The 26,063-nt window shown below is 25.0% G+C and overlaps 3 protein-coding genes across 6 annotated transcripts; 2 read left to right on the top strand and 1 right to left on the bottom strand.

Moving 5' to 3' along the window:
• The first annotated feature begins 1,573 nt into the window (after window positions 1-1,573).
• On the top strand, window positions 1,574-10,876 carry LOC126897767 (eukaryotic translation initiation factor 2 subunit 3-like). 3 transcript variants are annotated; one of them, XM_050671642.1, is made up of 7 exons: window positions 1,600-1,840; window positions 1,929-1,992; window positions 2,084-2,194; window positions 8,910-9,143; window positions 9,211-9,914; window positions 10,356-10,528; window positions 10,730-10,876. In XM_050671642.1, exons 1-7 carry the CDS (start codon window positions 1,790-1,792, stop codon window positions 10,794-10,796), a joined length of 1,404 nt encoding a protein of 467 aa, XP_050527599.1. In that variant the 5' UTR covers window positions 1,600-1,789; the 3' UTR covers window positions 10,797-10,876. The 3 variants fall into 3 exon arrangements, with proteins under 3 accessions (XP_050527592.1, XP_050527582.1, XP_050527599.1); XM_050671635.1 differs by lacking the exons at window positions 8,910-9,143; window positions 9,211-9,914; window positions 10,356-10,528; window positions 10,730-10,876 and adding exons at window positions 5,656-6,180; window positions 6,250-7,745 and having other exon boundaries at window positions 1,574-1,840; XM_050671625.1 differs by lacking the exons at window positions 8,910-9,143; window positions 9,211-9,914; window positions 10,356-10,528; window positions 10,730-10,876 and adding an exon at window positions 5,656-7,745 and having other exon boundaries at window positions 1,574-1,840.
• LOC126897781 (ATP synthase subunit O, mitochondrial) lies at window positions 10,868-13,221 on the bottom strand. The gene is made up of 6 exons (XM_050671649.1): window positions 13,073-13,221; window positions 12,974-13,015; window positions 12,780-12,890; window positions 12,559-12,691; window positions 11,258-11,370; window positions 10,868-11,200 (listed from the first exon to the last, which is right to left on the bottom strand). The coding sequence occupies exons 1-6, from the start codon at window positions 13,097-13,099 to the stop codon at window positions 11,000-11,002; spliced, it is 627 nt and encodes a 208-aa protein (XP_050527606.1). The 5' UTR covers window positions 13,100-13,221; the 3' UTR covers window positions 10,868-10,999.
• Window positions 13,222-14,505: 1,284 nt separating this feature from the next.
• Window positions 14,506-25,914, top strand: LOC126894264 (thymosin beta). Of its 2 annotated transcripts, XM_050665146.1 has the most exons (6): window positions 14,506-14,673; window positions 22,980-23,111; window positions 24,774-24,887; window positions 25,048-25,173; window positions 25,259-25,372; window positions 25,461-25,914. In XM_050665146.1, exons 2-6 carry the CDS (start codon window positions 22,982-22,984, stop codon window positions 25,484-25,486), a joined length of 510 nt encoding a protein of 169 aa, XP_050521103.1. In that variant the 5' UTR covers window positions 14,506-14,673; window positions 22,980-22,981; the 3' UTR covers window positions 25,487-25,914. The 2 variants fall into 2 exon arrangements, with proteins under 2 accessions (XP_050521103.1, XP_050521104.1); XM_050665147.1 differs by lacking the exon at window positions 24,774-24,887.
• The last annotated feature ends 149 nt before the right edge of the window (window positions 25,915-26,063 follow it).

Below are 26,063 nucleotides of genomic sequence, written 5' to 3'. Positions count from 1 at the left end.
TACCCAATACATTTTACCATATTCTCTTTTGGAAATTTCCTGATTTTAATAATTACATTTTTAATTTAATTTTTTGTTACACTGATTCTGATTGAATATTATTTCTGCAAAACACTTATCGTGTCCGGGTACTCCTACCGAATCATTGACCTACTTATGATGACAGCCTGAACAGGCTTACGCGACGTAGGCGTATAAGGCTCATAAGGCCTCGGGTCTGGATCGGAGCCTCAGCTAGTCTAAGCCTAATTAAAAATAAAGAAGTATTATTAACTTTTTAGTTGTGAACTTAATAAAAGTATAAAACTGTTAAATACAAATTGGGTAAAATATTATTAAATATTATTAAAAAATAATATATATACAAATATATTGGAATTATTATTGGCCACTAAATTTCTCCTATAATCTCTTGATTTATAATACTTTATAGGTCTATCCCTTATAAGGGTACCAACTTATTTTTTTTAGTAACAACATACATATTTATTTAGCTTATAAAATATAAAATTTTCAAATTAAATTAAATTACTGGTTAATAACAACTTTTGAATCAGTTTTTCGGAACTTACTAGTATTTTTATACCTAGAACAGTGGAAAAGAAATGTCTGATTAGATAAATAGTTACACTCGATCACTACTATACTAAGCAATAAAATGAAAACTATACAAAAAATTGGTTATAAATTCAATGATTATTTTCAATTTGATAGACAGATATTTAAAAAAATGAATACTAAAGTCAATCGAGCTAGGCAGTAAGGACAACAAATAAAAAAAAAACCGGTTAAACAAACTTAAAGTGTCATAGTTGTATAATATAGTGAAAATACCGCATTAGAAAACGAATCTCAAATGGTAAGATAGACGGCTCCTATTTAACCCAATAATCACTCAATTGCATTCTCTCGTGAACCGCAATATAGTAATAATTGTTTTAAGAATCGACATCCTGGTTATTTTCCAGTACGATAAAACTTTCGACGGATTTAAATCGTTCTTTATAATTAGTTTAATTAATTTTATTATCTATTTTTATAATTAGTTTTATAGCTTAAAAAATAAATTACAAAAATGAAAATTTTTTAACATCAAAATCTTAATTTTCTAAAAATGTCTCATTTCTTGTGTCTTATTTATTACTATCTATCATAAAATACAAAACATTGGTGTCATGGGAAGTAGTCTAGACCTCCTGGATTATCCGCAAATCAAATTGTAACTCAAACAAAAGTATAATAGAGATTAAGAATTTAAGGCAGTAACTACGAGGGTGTTAGAGAGTGCTGAAACACCCAAAACGGTAAATCAGCATCTTTAAAAATTTACAAAGTAATATATACTATAACATCGAAATTTTTTTTTAAGTGAGAATTACTAGTTTTTTTTAAATTAGCATCTCCAAAAAATGTTAATATAGTTACACAACTGATTTTAGGTAACATGTGATAGTAATAATTATTATTATTATTATACAATAAAAACCTATTTTTTAGACAGTGTACCTACATCATTTTAGCAGTTGGTGTCACTGTAGTATTTCATCACAGATCAAGTTACCCCTACTTTTTTTTATCCGTCCGGCGTCTACAGTACGTATCACGTTTTTCTGTGCCACAGAAATATACCTTGTTGCCTTTATTTTCTTCTTGAGCTGTATTTTTTTTTTTGTCAGTTGTTTTTAATACATAAAAAATGGAAAATTAACTGCTATAAATACTTTTGCATTTTTCCCAGGCAATTTTTTTTCAGTGGTATAGTATTATTTAAAATAATTTGATAGTCATCATGTCCGATGTTTCTTCAGGTAAACTCAAGGAACAAGACTTGTCTAACTTGGTAAGCTAATTTTAAATTTATTTTTGAAAATATCAAGTGATATTTTAATCTCTTATTATTTTAATAAGATTATTGTACTTATTTTTAGGATGTTACCAAGTTAACTCCATCCTCACCTGAAGTTATTAGTCGTCAAGCTACAATCAACATAGGTAAATCATTGTTATTATAATTACTTTTATTTTAATAAAATGGTAAATTATAAATTTTAGTGTAAAAAATGTTTGTATTATTCTATTTTAGGAACAATTGGTCATGTAGCTCATGGCAAGTCTACCATAGTCAAAGCTGTGTCTGGAGTGCAAACTGTACGATTTAAGAATGAACTAGAGAGAAATATTACAATAAAATTAGGTAAAAGTTTTTATTTTATATCGTAAAATAAATCATTTTCTATACCAGTGTTTTAATGTTATGTATATAATAATTAGTTGCTCTTCATTCTGTTAAGATCCATTAGTTCTTTAAAATAGAATCTAGTGAAACAATATGAATGTTTAAATTAATTGGACTATTTAATGAGTCTAATAAGATTTTAGTATGATAAACATGATCATTTAATGACAGGAATTATTTTAGATTATATTATTGTTAGATATCCCAAATTTTTTTTCCAATTTTCTTTTTTTAGATTATTTGAATTTGTGTAGTGTAATATTATTCATGAGATTTTTAGTAATAGCCTTTTACTAAATATGAGTAAAACTTATTTATTATTAGGAAAGACTATAACATAATAATTTCATTCTTAAATTATGAAAATTCGTGTTAATTTTCCATAAGTTGCATATACTTTTATAATATATGCTTGTTTTTATAATAATATAATTTTTAGCTATATTTATATGTTTTGAATACTATTCTAAAAGTGATTCAATTAAAAAATTACAATTTTATTTTCATAATAAAAATAATAAAATATTACATTTTAACTGGAAAAATGGTATACCTTTCAAAATACAATCAGAGTTTTTATTTATTTATCTAGAATATTAAAAAATTTAAATGATCATTTGTACTCATTTTAAGGAAATGCTAAGTATTTTCTTTATCCAGGATTATTAGAATGATAACATAAGTATAAAAAATGACAAATAAAATAGTTAATTCTTTATTTAACATGTAAATATTTAATTTTCATAACTATTAATTCATATGAATACCATTAATATAAATATTTTGATTAATTATTTAAAAATATTTTTAATTTTATAAAAAAAAAAGTCATACTCCAATATATAAATAACTGATTTTGTTATTAATAATTGATAACAATTATTAATTATTATTTATTTATGTTGTTGGATAAATACTTTGTAAATATTTAGCGATTTATTAAGTTTTATGAATATTTATCATAATATATTTTATGGTTTATAGTATCAGTGAATACTTGGTTTTATTTATGTATATGACTTATCTATTAAAAACTTTTTATTAACACTATCTTATTCAAAGGAAGTATACTGCATTTAAATAAAAAAAAAATTTATTTTTGGTATCAAAATTTTTGAAAAAATAATGCTTAAACTGCCAAATAGCATCCTCAAATGTTAGAAAATAACAATAAATTTAAAGATTATGTATACCTTTTTAAAAGTAAGACAATTTTTATATAATATTTACATAGTAGTATACAACTTTATATGATTAAATCTATAATGTCAAAGCTGTTAATTGTGTGATAATATTATTTGAAAGAAGAGTATTAATGTACTTGCCTTATTAAATACTTTATTTTATTTTAAGAAATTTTGAAGAAAAAAAAATGTTAAATTTTGTTTATACCCTTTGAATGAGATAGCATCAATATATAACCACGTGTATCAAGTCTTTAAATAATTTACATTGTGTGGCTTGACATAGACACAGTTGAAGAATTGCTTAGCAATAAACACATATTTTATTTTTAATTTTATCATAATCAGCTCAAATATTTATTTATATGGCATTAGATACGAGGTAATTCTTTTATCATGAATACCTTAATTAAATGAAAAATTGAAGTAATATTAATCATTTTTTTTTTCTTTAAGTTTATGTTTTTTCATTCGTCAATCATGAAGTATTTTTCATATTCATCTCTTAAACATTATAGAGATGTCAACTTTATTATTCAAATGACAATATTTTTATAATTAAATAGATTATTTCTTAGAAATTGGTCTAATTAAAAAAAATACTGGTAGGTATTACCTTTTAAATCAGTATTTCAGAAGTGATTAACAATTTTAAGTAACAACTTGAGATGAGGCACAATTGCACTGATATTTTTATTATTAGACAAATTTATTTGTTGCCATTTGAAAAATTAAGTTGATACCCTTATAAAAGGAATCTCCTATTCCTTTTATATTCATCTCCTGATGAATATAAAAAATATTTTATGATCCATAAATTAAAAAGAAACATGGAACTTAAAGAAACCAATACAAGAATTATCAATATTATTTTTATTTTTGGATTTATAAAGTGTTTCATGATAAAATTAATCACTCTGTACTAGTGTCCACTATTTTGAAAAATTGTATAACTTTTCATTTACTAAATATTTTACCTTACTTTTTTTTTTAATTATTATTGTACTTTAGGACTGAAAATATCATCAGAAATAATGTTTTTTTAATTTAATGAATAAAGTCATTTTTTTTAATTTCTCAAAAATATTTTTAAATAAATATCTTATTAATGTTCAGTAATAAATTTCTGTAGCATTTTAAAGTTCTTTTGTAAAAAGTGGTTGGCCTGGCCTAGTAGGTATGTTTTGGTGTACAAGTCCCGGGTTTGATCCCCAGGATGCCGAAAAGATTTTTCTTGTGATTTTCTCAATGATGGTGTATCTGGTCTCTGGTGCAATCTGACCATAATACCTGCCCATTATTGGCTTAGCCAAGAACCATCTTTGATTTCCTAATATGTAAAAGGTGGGGTCGCCACCCTCTGTAAATGGTTAATTCGGAAAATAGAAGGATGTAAAACTGATCATTTATTTTTATTTTAAAGTTTGAGAATACTTGAATTTTCATGTGTTTATTTTACAGTATGAAACATTAATTATGAAACATTAAATTATGTATTGTGAAAAAGGCAGAAGAAAACATTCTTTTTTTGCTAATTATTGGGATTATAGGTTTAAAAAATTTTCCATGAAAATTGTTGTTTCTATTACAGATCAATACAAAAGTTATTTGATGGAAGAACTCAATAACTCTAATTTGTATTTAATATCAAATGATAATTTACCTTTATTCTTTTCATAATAAGATACACAAATTTTTTTGCCATTAAATAAAAAAACATTATTACAAATTTAAAATACTGTAGAACTTTTTTCTATAAAACACAAAATTATCACCTTTTTATATATTTTTTTTTAAATTTTATTTTTAAGTTTACTGTAAATAGCTATCTGGTTTTTTGTAAATTTAAAAAAATTATTATTATTGATGATATATTCATAGTCCTAATGAAAATATTAATTTAAAAAAAAAAGTAATGCAAAATATTTTTGTAGTTCAAAATATATTAGGTTTTTCAAAATATTGTGGTTTATCATGTATAATATATTTTTAAAAACTACTATTTTAGCTTGATTTTTTGCTTTTTTTATGTTATATACTATTAACTACAAATTTAATTTAAAATATATATTCCATTGAAATCATATTAAAACAATCCCAACCATGTAATGAGAATATTATTTTTTTATTATATCATCAGATAGTGCTGTTAAATCTGTAGTTCTGTAAACACTTCATTACTTTTGATCGTTCTTGCAAATAGTGACGATCATTTTTATATTAAATGTGTTACAGACTCAGCAGATGAAGATAGTCAACAAAGCTCTAGTAGCTTAACATTCGAATGTCCAGTAAATGAAAATAAAAGGAAAGAACTTGAATCTAATAGTTATTCTAGAAATAAAATAATAAAATGTTGTGAAGAAAGTTTAGATAATATTGATGCTGCTTTATTAAATGCTGAAAAATGTTTAGAAAGTATAAAATCTGCCCCTAAAACTTCAAAACACACAATAATTTCTAACAATGATAGCAAATTAACAAAAACTACAGGTGATAATTTTATTGGTAGTCAACAAATATTTAAGTCTTCTATCAATGAGAATTCTATTGAAGACATTACTTGTGGTAATGTTAACTGTAGTTCTCAGTCTAACAATGAAATAGAAATCTCAGATGATACTAATCATTCAGACGCATCTTCTATTGAAATGGTTTCTTGTTTGATTGAATCTGTAAATGATAAAAATTGTACTGAAAATTCTAATATACCAATTGTTGAAAAGAGTTCTGTATCACCTGTAGATGAAGATTCTAATAGTAATTCAACCAACCAAGCCTCTAATAGTTTATTAAATGAATCTATATCTTCAATAAATTTCATTTCAGATGAAAATTATGAAACAATACTGAGTTGCTTTTCCTCTGATAATAGGGTAAAACAGTTTATGCTAGATGGAGGAATGGTTGAACCTGATAGTATTGCAAATGCCTATGATCCAAGTGAAATTATTAAAATAATTGATGACAGGGTAATAAATAATGTTCGTTTGTATTTAGTAAAGTGGAAAAAATGGTCAAAAGGTTTTAGTACTTGGGAACGAATTGGTGCTTTATACAAATCACAAAAACAAGTTTTTGAATATATTTATGAAAAAAAAAAACGTCATAATGAATTTAAACATGTAAGTGTTATTCATCCTATGTTATCTAGAAAAGTTATCTCTCAACTTTTTGATTTATTTAGAACTGACAATGGTTTATCTTTGCCTTTATTTAACTCTGATGAAATATCTGGTATGTTTAATTGCCTTGATATTGGATCTAAATCTGTACAAAAATTACGAAAAAAAGCTTTAAAAATGTGTTTAGCTACTATTGCTTTAAGTGGTTTTAGACAACAACAGTTACTAGAATTAAAATATTGGGAAATAGATATCAATACTGTTTCTTTTGGACATAAAGTGAAAATAGAAAATAACATTGATCTTGAAGGACCTCCAAAATATTTTACTTACACTACTAAATGTGTTACTAATGAAGATGTCGTAGTTCCAGAAGATCCTCCTATAGGCTGTAATTGCAGTAAAAATTGTTACAATTCCAGTGATTGTTGTAATGAAATATCTGGGTACTCATCTGTGTATGACACCTTAAAAAATATAACAATATCTCCTGGATGTCCGGTTTTTGAATGTAATAAAAAATGTAATTGTTCCCATGAATGTAACAATAGAGTAGTTCAACTTGGAAGCAAAGTAGATATTTGTGTGTTTAAAACAAAAAAATGTGGTTGGGCAATAAAAGCAGCTCAAAATATAAAAAAAGGGCAATTTGTTGCAGAATATATCGGAGAAATAATATCAGTAGAAGAATCTGAAACAAGATTAGAGAATGAAACTTCATCATCTAACTATATGTGGAATTTAGACTTTGATGATCCTCAAAATTATAAATATATTATTGATGGTTCAAACTATGCCAATTTCACACGATTCATTAATCACTCCTGTGATCCAAATTTAGGCGTGTATGCAGTGTGGGTTGATTGTTTGGATAGAAATCTTCCGAGGCTAGCTCTATTTGCAAATCGAAATATTAACAATGGAGAACAACTTACAACCGATTACTTTGCAAGATGTGATCAAGAAACATTAAAAAGTACTGGTTTTACTTGTAAATGTGAAACTAAAAACTGTAAAAATTATTATTTTTAATGTAATACATTTTGTAAATACTTATAGAGAAATTTTTTAGTTCTATTAGTCTGTTAATTATATATTCAATGTATTTTTATGAATATTTTGTATAAAATTAATTTTGAAATAGTTTACTTGTTATTTTTTGTGCAATATTTCATTTATATTGACAATAAATTAATTGAGAGGATTTTTTAAAATAAATTCTAATTAATTTTAAGAATTTTGGGCATACTAAATGGTATATTTGTTTTTAATTCTAATTTCATAAGTTGTTTTTGTAAAAGGAGGTGTTTTCAATATAATGAATATAACATAAATATAGGTAATATTTATGTGCATTTATAATTTTTAAGTCATCTTAGACACAAATGTTAAATACCTAATCTTAATTGTTCAACTTGAAAATGAGTGCACACTGTGATTTACTATTAAATTTTTTCTTGTTATATGAATATATTTGGATGCACTATTTTTCTGATTTTTTGATACAAAAATAACAAACTTAAATATGTGGTGAAAAATTGTCAATGCATAATGATAGTTTATTTTATAAAAGATCATTTTATTTGGGCATTTTTAAGAGTAACTTTCAAGAGTTGATGAGGAATAAACAATCATTTTGGCACTATATGATGACATGAATAATTCTTTAACTGATCAATAATTAATTTTGAAAGCCTTATTTTTAAGTTAATATAATTTTAAGGTGTAGGCAAAAGTTCTGTTCTACATAATAGTATTCTTCCATGTGAAAAATTTTGTAAGATTTGAATATTTTCAATATTATGAATTTAGATTATTTCACTTTTTTTTATAGAAGTGTGTGTTTTTTTGTACAGTAACAGTGTCAATATATTATTTATCATTTAAGCTAATTGTTAAAAAAAAAATATTCATTAAAATTTACATAAATATTAAATTCTTGTATTTTTTCTCAAATTTTTATATTTATGTTGTGTTAAGATGTAAAAACGATAAAATTATTCCATCAATATTTTAAAAATGCTTGTGATGAACGTTAGATTTTATTTGATTTCTTTTATATTAAAATATTTTTAGTATTACTCATTATGTAACTACATAATATGTACATTTCTAGATGTGATATTAATATTTTTATATAATTCATATTTAAAAGCTAAAAAAAAAAAGTGAATAATAATTTAATTTTTCATATAAAAATATTTTAATGACATTATCTTGGCAATATCAATTTTCACACGAGTATCTTTAAAATTTGATTAAGTGTTAAAATGTGTTCATAATTTTCAAATAAAATACATATCAAAATTTACTAGGAGATTAAATATTTCTCTAAACTTTATATGGATAATTTGTATTTTATAGGATATGCAAATGCTAAAATTTATAAATGTAATTATGAGAAGTGTCCACGACCTGCATGTTTTGTTTCTGGTGGCTCAGGTCGCGACGACTCATTACCTTGTTCTAGACCAGGATGTCCAGGGAGATTTGAGTTAGTGAGACATGTTTCTTTTGTTGATTGTCCTGGTCACGACATTCTTATGGCAACAATGTTGAACGGAGCTGCAGTAATGGATGCTGCACTTTTACTTATTGGTACTAATTTATTTTTTTATACTGATTGTGTTTTATTTAATTATATTTATTAATTTGTAAATTTTAGCTGGAAATGAATCTTGTCCACAACCACAAACATCAGAACATTTAGCTGCTATAGAAATTATGAAGCTAAATAATGTAATTATTTTGCAAAACAAAATTGATTTAGTGAAAGAGGGTCAAGCTAAAGAGCAACAAGAACAGATTCAAAAGTTTGTTCAAGGAACAGTTGCTGAAGGTGCTCCTATAATACCTATTTCAGCACAACTGAAGTATAATATGGAAGTTTTATGTGAATATATTTACAAAAAAATTCCAATACCAGAAAGAGATTTCACATCACCTCCACGTTTAATTGTTGTTCGATCTTTTGATGTTAATAAACCTGGTTGTGAAGTAGATGATCTTAAAGGTGGAGTAGCTGGTGGTAGTATACTTCGAGGTGTATTGAAAGTTGGAATGGAAATAGAAGTACGTCCTGGCCTAGTATCTAAAGATAGCGAAGGAAAATTAACTTGTCAACCAATTTTTTCACGTATTGTTTCATTATATACTGAACAAAATGAATTGAACTTTGCTGTGCCAGGAGGATTAATTGGTGTAGGAACTAAAATAGAACCTACTTTATGTAGAGCTGATCGTCTTGTTGGACAAGTTCTTGGAGCTGTTGGTGCTTTACCAGATATATTTATTGAGTTGGAGATTTCATACTATTTGCTTAAACGATTATTGGGTGTACGTACAGAAGGAGATAAAAAGGCTGCTAAAGTAGGGTATATTTTATAATTGAATTTTACTGAGAATTCTATAAAATATTTAATCAATTTAACAAAAATATATTAAGAATTAATTAATTATCAAAACTAGCATAATGTTTAGTAACATTGTAAGCCATTTCTAATCTAATAAAATTGATATAATTATAAAATCTTTTTGGATTCCTAGCTTTTAAGATAAGTCAATTCGCTAAGTTATCTTACCCATGAAGCTAGCCTTAACTATAATTAAGTTTGAATTTTCAATTTTTATAATAAAGAAATGTTCTTAGTCTTAGAATAACCCAAGTGAATGATTACTCAAAATAAATTGTTTCTATAAACCCAATTTAAATATGGTTTATTTTAGTGAATTTAGATTATTATTTTATATTTGCAAAATACCTTTCTTATTTTTATTTAATTTTTTCATGTTTGTTTATATATATTTAAGGTTCAACGATTATCTAAAAATGAAGTACTATTATTAAATATTGGTTCTTTGTCTACCGGAGGACGAGTACTGGCTACTAAAGCTGATTTAGCTAAAATCAGTTTAACAACACCAGTTTGTACTGAAATTGGTGAAAAAATTTCATTAAGTCGTCGTGTTGAAAAACATTGGAGGTTTGTTGATTATTTTTAAAAACAACTTTTCAATAAAATAATATTTTAAGTAAACTACATTTTTTGAAGTGCTATCTTTTAAGGCATTTTCTTTTTTTTAATTTATGAATATTTTTTTTATATGAAGTTGGTTTATACTTGAATACAAATTCAGATACCAATGACATAATTTATATGCTAATTATTATTACTATTTTTTAGACTTATTGGATGGGGTTTAATTCGTGGTGGAGAAACGATACAGCCGTCAAAACCTCAAACAAGTTGAACATAAGAACAGTTTTTTTTTCAATTTTTATGTATTTAAATTTTATTACATCAAATAAATGAGACAAAATATAACATCAATTGAAATATGCTATACAATTTTTGAATTTTGCAATTAAAAAAAAATTAATTATTTTCTAATTTTTATTATTCCAATTTCTTCTATAATAAAACATTATTAATGAACTATAAATAACAAAGAATTTAAATAGCACTTTGGATTATTTCAGTGTACTTCTTGATTTTGGTTGCAACACTCATATCTACATATTTATCACCAATACTGACAACCATACCTCCAATTATATTTGGGTCTACTTTTAAATTTAACTTGATTGTTTCTCCCTTTTTGGCAAAAGCCTGTAATGTTTTCTTCAATTCTTGTTGGTCAGCTGCATCTAGAGGCTTTAAAATACATAAATATTAAGTAAGGTAAAACAAATGAATTAAAATCACTGTTACTTTTGCAGTAGTCACAATGCATTGAAGGTCTCCTCGGTGAGCTGACATAATGATTTGATAATTATTTATTATAGAATTAAGTTTTTGTAATCGCCCATTTTCAGCCAATAATCCTAAAATAAGGTACAGTAGTAACAAAATTTCACGTGGAAATTTTTTAAAGTAAATAATTTTCAACACTAAAATAAAAGATAAATACAAGAATAGGAGGATTCTTAATAATATTATTTAAAGATTATCAGAATTTTTTATTGTGACAACAATAAATGTCTTTATAACATTGTCTTATATTTGTGATGAACAAATTCACACCTTTATCACTTGCAATAACTAGCTTAGGAACTGGCCATTCTCTGTTATGAAAAATTCATATGGAGGAGACATTACATTAACAAACAGACATAAGCAATAAGTTTTTAAAAATAATTAATGGTAAATATGCCATATAGTTGTTTAGAAATTAAAACTCCAAAATTCTATTTAAAACATCTTTTATTTCAGTCATTTTTTATCCTAATCTATAACATCATTATAATATAAAAGGTATTTGATTAAATAATTTTTATTATTGTAACATTAATTTTAAAGACTAAAACATACACCTATATAATCTTACTACTAATCCTAAATTTGTATCTTTTTAATTCAAAGATGCCTATCTAACTCAGCTGAGAAAGCATTGCATCTTGGAAGGTAGGTACTGAGGTTTGATTCCGTAGTACTGGACTATGTTAGTTTTTCCATATTTTTTTAGCACAAACAATAATTTTTAAGAAAAGATGTTAAACATAAACGTATAAACAAAAAAAAATAATAATAAATACTCAAATTTTCTTTTATTTTTTTACTGTCATAATAATATAGCTTAAATTGAATAAATAGGTAATTCAATTTATTATCTTTTTTAAAGTTTTATATTGTATACTGCACTCGTACTAAAGAGTATTTAATATAAAAAAGATTGTTTATTTGAAATTAAATGGACTTAATATTTGATTAATTAAAATTAAAACTAATGGAAGTAATAAAAAAAAATTAATTTTTAGGAAAGAACAAATGTTAAAAGAAAAACAAAACAATAAAGTAACATATAATGTATAAAGGTCAAAATGATTAAAAACATAAAATTTATTTTAGTAAATTCTTATTTATAAAAATAGTTACTTTAAAATAATGAGTATAATAGTAATAAGTGATATTTTATAGAATAGCTCAAAAAAAAATTTTTTGGCATACAGCAATTTATAGAATACTACTTAAAAGAATGTCTGTGCTTATTATTAAATAAGTAAAAATCATACCCAAGAAATTTGAAGCTGGTGGTGACAGTGACAATTTTTTAGCAACCAATTTTAAAGTATTAGCCTTTAAGTTTCTTTTGTTGATAGGGTTTTCAATAAACTCCTTAAGAATTCCATCATTTTTTAATGCACCCTTTAAAAAATAATTTTTTAATAAATATAATTTCTAAAGTATTCTTAGAATTCAAATATTATAAGTAGTAAAAAACAAAAACACTGACTTGAAATTTAAGCAAGTCTTTTTCGATAGCTTCCAATTGATTTTGTTTACTACCAGCTGAAAACAATGCTGTAGCATATCGGCCTTCGATGCCAAATACTTGAACTGGAGGCTATATAAGTAATTATATTTGTGTAGGAATAAATAAATAACTATAAAACAAAAATATGTAATAAAAAAATGATAGAATTTTACCTTGACCAACCCCTGCGAAGTAGCCGTGCTTAACGAACGTACCTATAAAATGAAATAACATTAAAATTTAATTTATCATTTAGTTTATTTTATATTTACAATAGTATGCAATTTTGCGGATGCCATTATTGGTTTTAGGTTATTTAATACTAAGTCTACAATAGATTTTTAGCTTACTCACAATGAGTTTAACGTGAGAAACTTTTTTCGCAAAGGTCATAAACGTTATCACTAAATGAGAATCATATGTATCAATTAAGTTTTAAGTTGCGTTAGATTAAGGAAACAGGGCAGCCACATAAAGCAATAAATTAAATATTAATATACGAAGCTTTAATTTGATAAGATAGAAGGGTTTTGTAACCGTACACTCGCAGTGTTTAACAAGCATTACTTCTCTAAAAAGTGAATTACATGGATTTATGGAACACGAAGGGGTGCCCATTAAGATTACAAGGCGGTGAAGTGTCACCCCCTCTTAAAAAGTCATTTAAGTCATTAAACACCTAAAGACGTGTAAAAACATGAACATTAAGTAAGACAGAAATTAGTTTGGATGGATTATGTATGCTTAGTGTACATAGAAAAAAAGTACATCACGGTATTAAATTTGTTAAAAAAAAGTTATAGACAAATTTGGTTTGTAAAAACCAAATTTACAGTTTTTGTTTTAAAAAATTACTTTGGAAACACTTTATCTATCAATTAATTATTATATTTGTTTTATTATTAAATTTAATTAAAACAATTTTGTTGGTTCTAAGTTTCCAAGTTTTTTTTTTCACTTTTTTCACCTCCCTAGGTTCTGACAGATGGATGCCCTTGGGAACGTGTAAAATATCTAGGGAAAGTAGTCACGCCTGTATTTTATATCTATTGTACATAATGAAAAAATATTATATAGTAAGTATTTAGTTTTAAAATTTAATTTTATAGTTAGTATTAAAGGAATATTATATGTTAAAAACATTCTACATTTAGAATACCATTCACTGAGATTATTGTAACGAAGAAAATACTTAAAATAGTTTCATTGAAGTAATTCATTAAAATTTATAGAAGAATCCAAATCTATTGGCCCTACCCTCGGAAAATAATTTCTGGTCATATGCCTGTCTGTTTAAATAATTTCACTCTTTATAATTTTGTGCTAAAACCTATTAATAAATAGTATTTCCCTAGGTTTATCAAATTCTAATTAAATATTTTTTTAAAGTGGCTCTTTCTTTAAAGCTTAAAGTGTAAAAAACTATTTCAATTACTGGACTGTCTTATTTAAAATTTAAAATGAATTATTTTATATAAACTAAATTTTGCTTTGTGAAATTTACAAGTTTAACTAATATTGTGTGATTTTTCTATACATTATAGTTAAGCTGTTATTATTAAATATATTAACATAAGTAATTTTGGCTCCTGAAAACAATACATCCTTTTTTATAATATTAATTTATGTTATTTGAAACGGTTATTATTTTTATTTTGAATGGTTGCACTGCTCATTGTCGATGGTGGAGTGGTTATCTCCGCAGTAAGATACCGGTGGTGACAAGGGGATATGCACTGGCCGCATCACTAACAGCCGGCAATATCTCAGCGACCGTCGCACTCGCAGTACTTTCTCTACGTTAAGTGCACGTGTGTCCAGTATATTCTTAATTTTCAACTAGTCATTATAGTCGGAAATAACCAGAATTCAGGTATTAACGCATTTATAATCATAAACATAAACTTTATTATATTTAGATTTGTATTTCATATCTGTCTCTTAACATATGATAAAAAGTTTTTATCTGTAGGAAACTAAAGAAAATGCGAAAAGTTTCTAATTTAATTAATGTTTTTATTTAATATTACGATATTTTAATTGAATTCCTGAGATTGGTAGATTCTTAGCTTTTTTCAAAATAATTTTAGATAATAACAAATTTCATAACATATGGATAGTTATTTAAAATATAATTTTTTAAATAAAAATTATTCAATCAATTTATAATAATTAGAAACTGTCAAAAAAAGTTTGTTAAAAAAAAAAAATTAGATTTTGTTTTAAAAATCTAAATTGTATATTAAATGATTACATATCTTAGATTGTTTTATATTATTATTATTTATTTATATAAATTATTTATATTAATAGTAATTAAATATAAATATTTTTACTAGTTATTAAATAATATGATTGATGGATTATTATTTAATAATCAATTAAAAACTTTACTGAATATTTGATGTCTTAATAAATCAAAGTCATTTTACTCTTATTATTAATTATTTATAAAATATATTTTGTTAATTATTTTTCGCTGGAAATTGACTTATTAACAGTTAAGGATTAATGACCATCATTTAAGTTTCCGAACTTAATGTATAAGTTTTTGTTTGTGTTAGGTATGTTTTGTACATATTTCCCTAGTGTTCATATTACACTTTTGAACTTATTAGTAATTACATTTCAAGTTGTTTGGTATTAAATGACCGTTTATTTTTCCTGACACAGTTCAATTTACTATTATTAAAATTAAATGTAATACTGATTTAATTTTTTTATTAAGTAATTATTATGTAAAATTTAAGTTTATATTTTAAGCTATTATAATTGTTGTATAACTAAATGTGAAGCGTTAGGTTTTTCATGGTGAAAACTTCTATTTATTTTAACTATGTTGTTTCACAAATTAGGTCTTGACCATTGTCTTGTATTCTTTGCGGCCATATGGCTGTTATAATGTACGTCGTGTCCTGTCTTCAGCACGATCGCAAAAACATCTGCTTTGTTTTCTGTGCCTCACATATAGCCTTAAGCTTTGTACTTGTCTTAAATGTAATTATTTTGAACCGCTAAAATACATTTAGTTTTTTAATAGTTTTTCTTTACATCAGTTAATATTTTTTCTTGAGATTTTTAGAATTTTATTTAGCAATATTCCACTTTTCTGATTATGTATACGACGTATACATGTCTATGGCATGCGATCGCTACCAAGATAACGGTCAACTTCCTACATGGTATTTTAATTTTATTGCCAATTACGCCTTCTATTATTTGTAGAATCTGCTCTTTTTTTTGCGAATCAATGGCACCTAAAAGTATTGATAACAATTAATACTTGAATATTGAAAGTACAGCACTATGTTGGAACTTTTAAATAATTGCTTATGTCCCTGTGTAGGTACATTTGTAATTTATTAGTCGATGATTCATTTCACAATGATAGTGTAATAATGAAGATCCCGTTAACTCTGATGAAACAATAGAACAACTAATTTTTCGTATTAAAACATCCTTACACTATCATTTTATACAATTAGTTCAATTGTCTTATATGTATAAATCGTAAATTTTATATTTTTTATTTCCCCCGCTTACATTATTGTTTAGCAAGCGGACTCTATCAGTGTTTGTATCAATTAACCAGCCCAAGTTGTATAGATCGATAATAATATTTTATTTACTCGATGATTCATCGCTCAATATATGACGTAGTGGGTCATGGACTTACTCCGCAAGTTAATTGTACATAGAAAGTATTTTTGACTCGATTATAATGCTTAATAGATTCGTGTTATAGTTAACTATTTCATAACTATTGTCATTAATTACTTTTCATTTAAGGTGTAAACTTTTTATAAAAAATACCACTCTCACTCAATAACTCATTCTCTCTTTTATGCGGGTTTTACTTTTTAATAAACTCTTAGATTTTTCAATCATGTCCAAACACTAAAAATATGATTTTCAATTAATACTATATTATTTTAGCATACGACTTTTATTTAACAACGCCTTGCTATCAATGTTTACATATTATAATAATCAAATAATTTTTCTAGAATTCTTCTAATAATGAACATAGTTTTCCTTTAAATTTAGCTCTACAGTATCCACTGGAAAATTTAACTTTATAAACTGTTGTCTATATTTCTTAACTTAATACGTCTTTTTATCCTGTGAGTTGGATTGACTTCGAAGATCTTTGACTAAGTAGTACCAACGCATGTTAAATGACCAAGGAATAATTATAGTATGTACTACACCTAGTTTATAATTTTGAAATGCGCATTCGGGTACACTGTGATACAATGTCCTTGTGTTGTGTTTACTTCATGTCTGTCTGTTTCATACAGCATTCCGTTATGTTGTATTATGATTATGAATACATATTTTTGATATACAGAAATCGAGGAGATTACTATTTATATCATAAAAACATGTTGTATTTATAATCAATTAACTTGATAGTAAAATAGGAACTATTTCCCTACATTAACATCTTTGATATTTACTTAATTTATCAAGTGTATGGCGTTATATAACTAATTCAAACGAATAAACTATTTTACTAGATAAATAATAAGATGTAATGAGATATTAATGATATATATATATATCGGTTATTATAATCCTAAATCATATTTCAGATTATACGTGATATGAAATCCTTTCTCTTATGGATAATATGATAATAGAATCATTTGGCTCTCGTGGAGTGTTAATTTTTAAACTTGTTGCCCATATTTCCGTGATTCAATAAAATTATAAGGATGACATTTAATACATCGTTGTATTTTAATCCTTGAGGTGTAGAATCTCATTTAATTTATAATATTATGAGGTCAACTTTACACCGTATTGCTAGATACTAGCCAGACGATGACATCACCCGGCGAGTCCGGGTAAGTGACGTCATCCGACATACCAATAATGTTTTATTTTCTGTTGTATAGTGTCCTAATACCTCCACCATGCAGTGCCATTCTGAGAATTTTGTTTTGTTCAGAACCATGTTAAACGATAATGAAAATATAATGAATATATTTTATTTTTTTTTATTAACGTAAACGTGCATTATCACTATTTACTAAGTAGTAGGAATAATGATATATTAAACAGTGTTATACACCTAAATAACATGTCCGTTTATACATTAAAATTTTATGAGGTTTCTTGTAAAGTGCATTATAATTACGTATTCCTACGATTTAATTCCGTGTTAATTAAATAGTTGAAATAATTTTGTTGTAATAATCAGATATTCGTGATAATTAATACCTTCTCGTTTCAAAGAGTTCAGTTAAAAAAAATGAAAGAATAAAACTATAAATTAATAATATTTTTTTGTAATTGATCAAAGATTCTAAAATATTCAAAGATATTCAAAGATATTATATAAGAATAAACCTAATATATTGGATACACTTTTTTTATTTAAAAAATATTTACATTCTAATAACTTTCGTTAAAATTTGACTAGTAATATGATGTATGTTATGAAAAAAACCTTTCCATTTTTTTATAAAGTTTATCTCTTTACTTTTTAACTTCATAGAGTATAGCCTCTGTTAATGTTGATTATTATAATATTTTGAAGGCATCATAATTTCATATATTGTAATAGTTGACATAATACTTAGTGTTACATATAGTGTTAACTGCTGTTTAAATGCAAATACAATGAGATTTTTTTAAACACAAACGACTTTAATTATTTTTTACTTAATAATTAATAATACTTTAAATTTTTTACTTAATGGAGTCATAAAAGAAATAAATTAAAATTATTAGGTTTTTTTTAAATATTTTTATTAATAGAAATTGAACCAATAAATTCAAAAAATATTTTTTGTTTAATGGCATTTCAATTTTTTCTTAGAAGAAATTAATTTGTTGGGCTATATATGCGAGTGAGTCATTTTACATTGTTACTGAAAACGCGTAAATGACTATTAATAATTGAAACCATACATATTTTATGTATTTAAATAATTTTAATGTTCATTACATGACTAGTATCGCATAATAAAATCTTATATAAATAAAATTTAGTTGCACTAAGTATTTTGATATTTTTGAATAATTTCAACCAGGATTTTTAAGTTTTAATATAATATGTAAAAGAATTATATAAAAGCCCTAATGTTAATCTTTCAATGCTTAAATGTTCAGCAATTTTAATGAGTTAATTGCGATTTAAAATTCCAATTTTATTTCTTTGTTAGTTTCAGGAAGTAACTGCTCCCACTTTTATTTCTAAACGTCCATTATACAGCATTCAGCCGATACGCCCCTAGAATTTATTATCTACTATTTATGACAAAAACTTTATTATCTTTATTGACAATATTATGAATAAAATATTAAATGTATTATATTTTACAAAAATATTTTTTATTCAAATATTTAAATTATTCCAAATTTAGCTGCATTTTAAATATTGAATATGGTTTACTGATAAAAAAATAGTTTAACAATTTTAAGATTAGATTTTATTAAGTATACAGTACTTAAAAACAATTTTTGTATAATTAAGAACAGTGATTATAAAAATATGCATTGTTATGACTAATAAACTTCATTATTTCATATCTTGTTCAATTAATTAATTGGAGAGTTTTGACCATTAATTATTGCTTAATTAGTGTTTATTCGGGAAAGTATTTTCTTGAACTGTAAATTACAAAGCATTGTACTTAACTTTGTCAAATAAGAAATAACTCTATGAGACTCTTATGTGTATACAATATCTAAATTTAAATTGTTTGTAAGTTGAATTTGTATAGCGAAACGACCTATCACCATTTATTGACGTTTACAAGAAAAAACGCTTACTATAACCAAATATTTATGTTAATAAATTGTGTTAAGCTCATCATTGGTAGTACGTTATTGTGGGCACCCCAATTTATGATCCAATAACATAAATACTGCTTGCTCTCGAACAAATGGTAGTATAACCTACTTAAAACACAAAGAAAAATAACGTATGTGGACACTGTAAAAAAAAATTTATCATAATAATTTACACATAAACCTACTCATAAACCAGCTGTTTTATTTTGTTTCTAGTTAACCATTCAGTTATTTTAACATGGTTAAATTTTCACTACAAATAATTTTTTTTTTTTTTTAATAAAATTGTGGGTTAATTTTCTTATGATATAGGTATGATGATGTAATTTAAATTAAGTTAATTCATATAAAGTGTCCAAATGGCAGTTACAAATCAAAAAATTCTTAATAATTATAAAGAGTTTAAAATCATATTTCTATACCTTCTTAATATCGATTTAATGTTGCTTAAATAAAATTTAGCTATTTACTAAATGTAGTTTTTAATTACTATTAAGTGAGTTGTAATAAATTCAATTGTTGATTATAACATTATACTGTTATGGCAGAAACCTTTGAATTGCCTATAAAAATCGCGGATATATTTTATGGTATTGAAGAATGGGGTTAATAATTGACAAGTTTAATAAGAAGTTTTGAAGAGCGGCCAAGGATTATTACCTTCTTAGGTTGCGTTTACACATTCTGGTATATGATGTAGTTTGTATATATTGTTTTCGATGAATATAAAACCTCACGTATTCGTTCTTTTACGGTGTTAGGTCTGATTCACTACTACCCAGAAATATTATATTGTATTATGCATTAGCAGCTAGCTTGAGTCTCGCGTGTTTAATGCAAATTAACAATGAATCATATCAGTCTAGTTACTGTTAAAAAAAAAAGCTTCAAATTACCTATCAACACTCGTGTATGTACTCCGCAGCTGGAAACTTGTGCCGATTACATTCATTTTTTTTTATCTATATTATAACATTATTCTCCTGCATTCTAAACTCGACAATAGTTTATTAACGGGCGGTATAAACAATAGTTTATTTAGTAAAGCTATTTCCTACATGCCTATCCTTTCTATTAACGTTGTCTTAACATTAAATTACTTGAGTTCAAAATTATTTTCATTAGGATCATCATTGTGTTAATTGAGTTTTGGAAAAAAAATTGTAAAAATAATAGACGAGCATACGTTTAACCGTTAGCTTGAGAAGTCCATCATTCCTTTTACGAAACCTAGGGAAAGTGCAACGACTGTAAATGTATTAGTAGTTAACATGTACTGTAGTTCTGTTTGATCGAAAAAACTAGTTTGCGGCTGCACAAGTGTCTCATCTACATAATTGTTGTCTCCAAAAAGAATATGTAACATAAAAAATAAATAAAATATTAATATAAAATTATATAGAAAGAATGAAGGTATTGAAAAAAAAAAAGAAAAGATGTTAGAGACCATAGAACTAACCGCGACTGTGTCTGGTCTCGAGACCTATTTACCGTACAAGGAAGTCATTTTAGTGCGCAGAATATCGTTTCAATGACGAACTGTTTTATCTTTTTAGTATGGTCGAGTTGTATGTGTGGATAATATATATTATTTATCATGCTAATGCAAGTTAAATTCACTCCTTGTAAAATAAATTGACAATTGTCCCGAAATTACAATCTTTTCTATACTAGTTTTAGTGATGAGTTGTTGACGGATGCATGATAAAATTGTTTAGTCATCCAACTTAAATTTATTACGAATTATCAATAAGCTTATTGAAGTGTACTGGTATCATAGGAATGGTTTTTTTTTCTGGTAATACATATGAACAAAATGAGTTGAATGGCCCAATTTGATGTCGGACGCTCCTATCCGTATCCAACGGACTGCAACAATTTATTCTATAATTGAGCTTCAAGTTGTGCCGTGTGACTGATTTTTAATTACCGCACTCCTATTACTTTAACGGTCTGCCAAGTTTACAATTAAGAATCATATATTGTGCATTGGTCGTGTATACGAATATGAAGTTTATTTCTCGATAGATATTTTTAGGTAGAATTCAAATTGTACAATGTCAAATTTTGTATATTCATTTGTTATTTGAAAGCTGTTGTATATAACCAATAAAATTACTTGACAAAGATATTTATTTTAATCTATGTTTTAACTAATTTTGTACTGTTTGTACTGAGAATTTTTAAAGTCAATTACAACCGTTTTTTTTATAGTAAATGAATTCTATAAATCATTTTTATTTCTTTAATCAACATTTCTTTTGAACTAACGGCCTGATATAAACTAAAAGAGTTTTTGTATTTTTTGTAAGACACACGTGATACATGAATGTTAACTTGCTCAGAAAAAATGATCAACATCCTCCACCCCACATATTGCAGCCGCCAGGGCGTGCTCTTGGTTAAATAAATCTATAGGGAATCTAGACGGTTCAGTGGTTGTCAAAAAGTTACCAGACCGGATGATATTAAACACATCCTTACCACGTATTATCATTTAATATCTATTTAATATTTTTATTTTTGAACAATATTTTATAAATCATTTTATTTAAAACAAGTGCTCATAAAAAATCCTATTATTTTGTATTTTTAATTTTTATCTTTATCGTCTCAAATATATATTACTATTAGTAATGTATAACATTAACTTTAAATTTTTAAGTATTTCATTTTTTTTATGAAAATCATTAATTTACGTTCTCCAATTTATGTGTTTTCGATTTAATTTATCTTTAAATTTATGTTATAACTTAATTGAAAAAAATTGTTTGATTCATTTTGTCATATGTACTTCCTAAGCAAATATTCATAAATGTAACTAAATATTTGTCTAAGATTCTTGTTTATGTTATAATTTAAAGTTATTTTTGACAGCTGCTGTTACGCATTAAAAATTAAAACATGATTTTGCACTTAAAACTTCTATTCTGAACAATAAAGTATTTATCTAGTTAAAAAGAGCATTAAAAATTTAAAAGAGTTAAAAATAACTGATTTACTACCCCCTGAGTGGTCGATAATGTTTCGGTGTCCCCTAAATTTTTGATGTATTATCGTTAGTAGACTAAACAATACACATAGAAAATATGCAATGTTAAAATAAAACATTTTTAACAAAAATGATAATGACTAATAAGTTCATTAATTTTAGTATGGCTCTAGGCTTCTCGAAATAATGTTCTACTGATATTCATAGTTAAAATAAAAATCAAAGTCATTTTGTCATCTGAGGAAAAGAAACATTTTTATTCTTATTTAAAAAAAAAAGCTAAGGGTGACTCATTGGAGTGATTCACCCTTTTATTGTACATATATAAATGCGATGGAAATCTTCAACATTTGATTATATGTCTTTTATTAATCTTATTGTAGACATGAGTTCTCCATCGTTAAAAGATTTGCCTAAAGTAGCCTTTGATTTAAAAAGTCAACTAGAAGGGTTCAACACAGAAAATATGAAAAAAGCTGACACAAACGAAAAAATTGTTCTTCCAACTGCCGAAGGTAAAACATTTATTGATATTAAATACGTCTTTCGTTTGCTTTATTTGATAGTATTAATTTTTTTTTTGAGAATTTTATTTGATAAATTGTCGTCTTGTATGGTTTTATAAATAATGAAGTAGTATCATTTTTTGCTTGTATTAATTATCATGGAATATAATTTATCTAGTTATCTCATGGCTTTAATTTCCAAATACAATAATATTAGATTAACATATTAATTTAAAATAAAAAAATTAATTCTTATCAAAAGTTGTAATCAACAAAGGAATTTATCTATACCTATCATGAAATACGTTAAGTTTTCATAATAATTTTCCGAATACTTTATTTTTGTTAATATACATTTTTTGTTATGACTGAGTGAACATCTATATTAAATATTAAGATCCCGAAAAAAATCTTTTGTAGTATAATTATACTTAAATATAATAACACCATTTTGATATTTAATTAAATTAATTTTGATATTAATATGATCGTAAATTCAATCTTCGTATATTATCTTAATCTTAGTGTATTTATTTATTATTGACCTTTGTTTAGTTACTTATTTGTTTTACATCCATCAAAGTGACTTAGCCATGATATAGCTATATATTTGTTCGATCTTTTTTTTTTACTCTTTTTCGTTTTTTACTTCGAGAATAATAATAATAATAATAATTATTATTATTCAGGAGTTATCAATATTACTATTTTGGGTTAACGATATTTCAAATCCACATACCGGTATTCTAAAGTAACTTCAACACCGGTTTTATTCAATATACCTAAAATTTCGGTAATCGTGATAAATACCTCTTTTTTTTTTAGTAATCATTGTTAGTTATAAATTGATTTATATTTGTATGTTTATCAGTATCTACCGTTACTTTGATATAATTATATGATTATTATATTATTATTATTCTTAAAGAAAAAATGTGGGAGCTTAGGCCATTGATCAACATTGAACAATTAGTTTTATTATATTATATTAAACAAATTCCCGATATTCTTTTCTAATTAAAGTAATTAAATAAAAAGAGTACAATTAACCAATTAGAATATTAAAATGTGAAAAATATCGGTTATTATCATTCGGTAATGTCGAAAAAGCCGATACTTACGACTACCAATAATTATAAATATCGTCAACCCTCTTATCATTTTTTCTCTATGCATCATAAAAAATGATATATAAGCTCCAATTAACCTAAATATAGCTCTAAAAACCAAACTTCTTGTTTTATATTTAAGTAATATTGTAAATTAATTAAAATTTTGCTTTTCACCAATTAATAGACAAAGAAATTCTATGGGCATTATTCAAATCAAAACATTACATATGAAATTAACAGGGTTTATTCAAATTAAAAATAATGAATAATTACTACCAAAAAGTATTAAGGGTACCCTTTTATTCTTCGACTTTCTCTAAAAATCAAGAATTACTGAATAACACTTCATTTTTAAGTAAAATATAGAGAAATAGCATAATTCATATTGTTTTGCTAAGTTGGTTCATCAAACTTAAAATGATGATTAGTCATTTCAAATGCTTTTGTATTGTTATTTTGCACATATATAATTAATTTCAAAGCTTTTGCTGAAATTAGTTAATTATTAAAGTTGCTAAAACGCTTGCTATTGCTTTTGTTTGTTTGAATGTACAAAAAGACGTGAAACGTGAACGTCAGCATAACGATCTCATTCAAGATGTGAATAACTTTTGCCCAGATAAGCTTAAAAGAACTGACACCATGGAAAAAGTTGTCCTACCAAATGCGCAAGGTTAGTAATTAGTGGTGTAGTTATATTAGTGATTATTGTTTAGTTCTGTATATGCACTAACGCAGAAAGCGTGAAAAATCTTATAATACCGGAATTTTTTTTTTTTTTTTTTTTGTCGTTAAAATTATATGTTTATCGTTTTATATTATGTTTTTATTAGATGTAGCTCAAGAGAAAACTCAAAAGGCATTCACGGAAGCGCTCATCGAAGGCGTTTCTGGATTTGACGTCGGTAAGCTGAAGCATACCGAAACCCAAGAAAAAAATCCACTTCCTGATAAATCCGGTAAGATCATTTCCTGATAATATATAATTTGAAAATAAACTGCAATGTTTTGCGCTAAATATTAATCAATTTATTTTATTTGTAGCAATTGAAGTAGAAAAGGAGCAGCAACAATTCATTTCTGGTATTGAAAATTTTGATCCCAAAAAATTAAAGCACACCGTTACTGAAGAAAAGAACCCATTGCCAACTAAAGAAGGTGATTATTATGTTTAAAAAAAATGAAATTGATATGATCAAATAATCATTGTTTTTTTTAATTATGTTAATTTTTGTTTTCATTTCAGTTATCGCTGAAGAGAAAAATGCGTAACATTCCAATACTGATCTGCTTAAACTAAATCGATATATTCTTAAATGTATTCAGTTATTAGCTTTAAATTTTTTTATTTCACTTTATAATCTACTCTTTCTAGATAAAAAATAATCTAAGACCCAAAAACTGATACTGTTTTTTGATATATTAATGATTTATTGTTTAGAAGTATATAATATTTTTTTAACATAATGCTAATTTTTGTTTAATCATGCCTATTTATATATTTTTATTTTATTTTTTTTTTTTTTTTTACAATTGTCTATAACCTAAACAAATTCGTAGTCTATAACACCTATGCAAAAATATTTATTACAAAAATTATGTATTTCTTAAGAAAAAAATCAAATAAATGTATAGTTTTATAAAAAAAAAATTGATTCAAAATTTTTGATAAAAATATATTACTTGTAAGTATTACCTAACATTATCAGTTACTTCAATTTTATCTGAAAAAAATTCTAATTATTTTTAATTTTACACTTGTAGATAGTTTTTATTTTATAATTTGAAGGTACTTGAAAATTATNTTTTATCTGAAAAAAATTCTAATTATTTTTAATTTAACACTTGT

Source organism: Daktulosphaira vitifoliae, unplaced genomic scaffold, assembly GCF_025091365.1.
Source record: "Daktulosphaira vitifoliae isolate Bord-2020 unplaced genomic scaffold, ASM2509136v1 Scaffold_1, whole genome shotgun sequence".
In the NCBI taxonomy this organism is placed as follows: Eukaryota; Metazoa; Arthropoda; class Insecta; order Hemiptera; family Phylloxeridae; genus Daktulosphaira; species Daktulosphaira vitifoliae.
The sequence above is the reverse complement of the archived record's forward strand: the minus strand, read 5'-3'. Positions and strand labels throughout refer to the sequence as shown.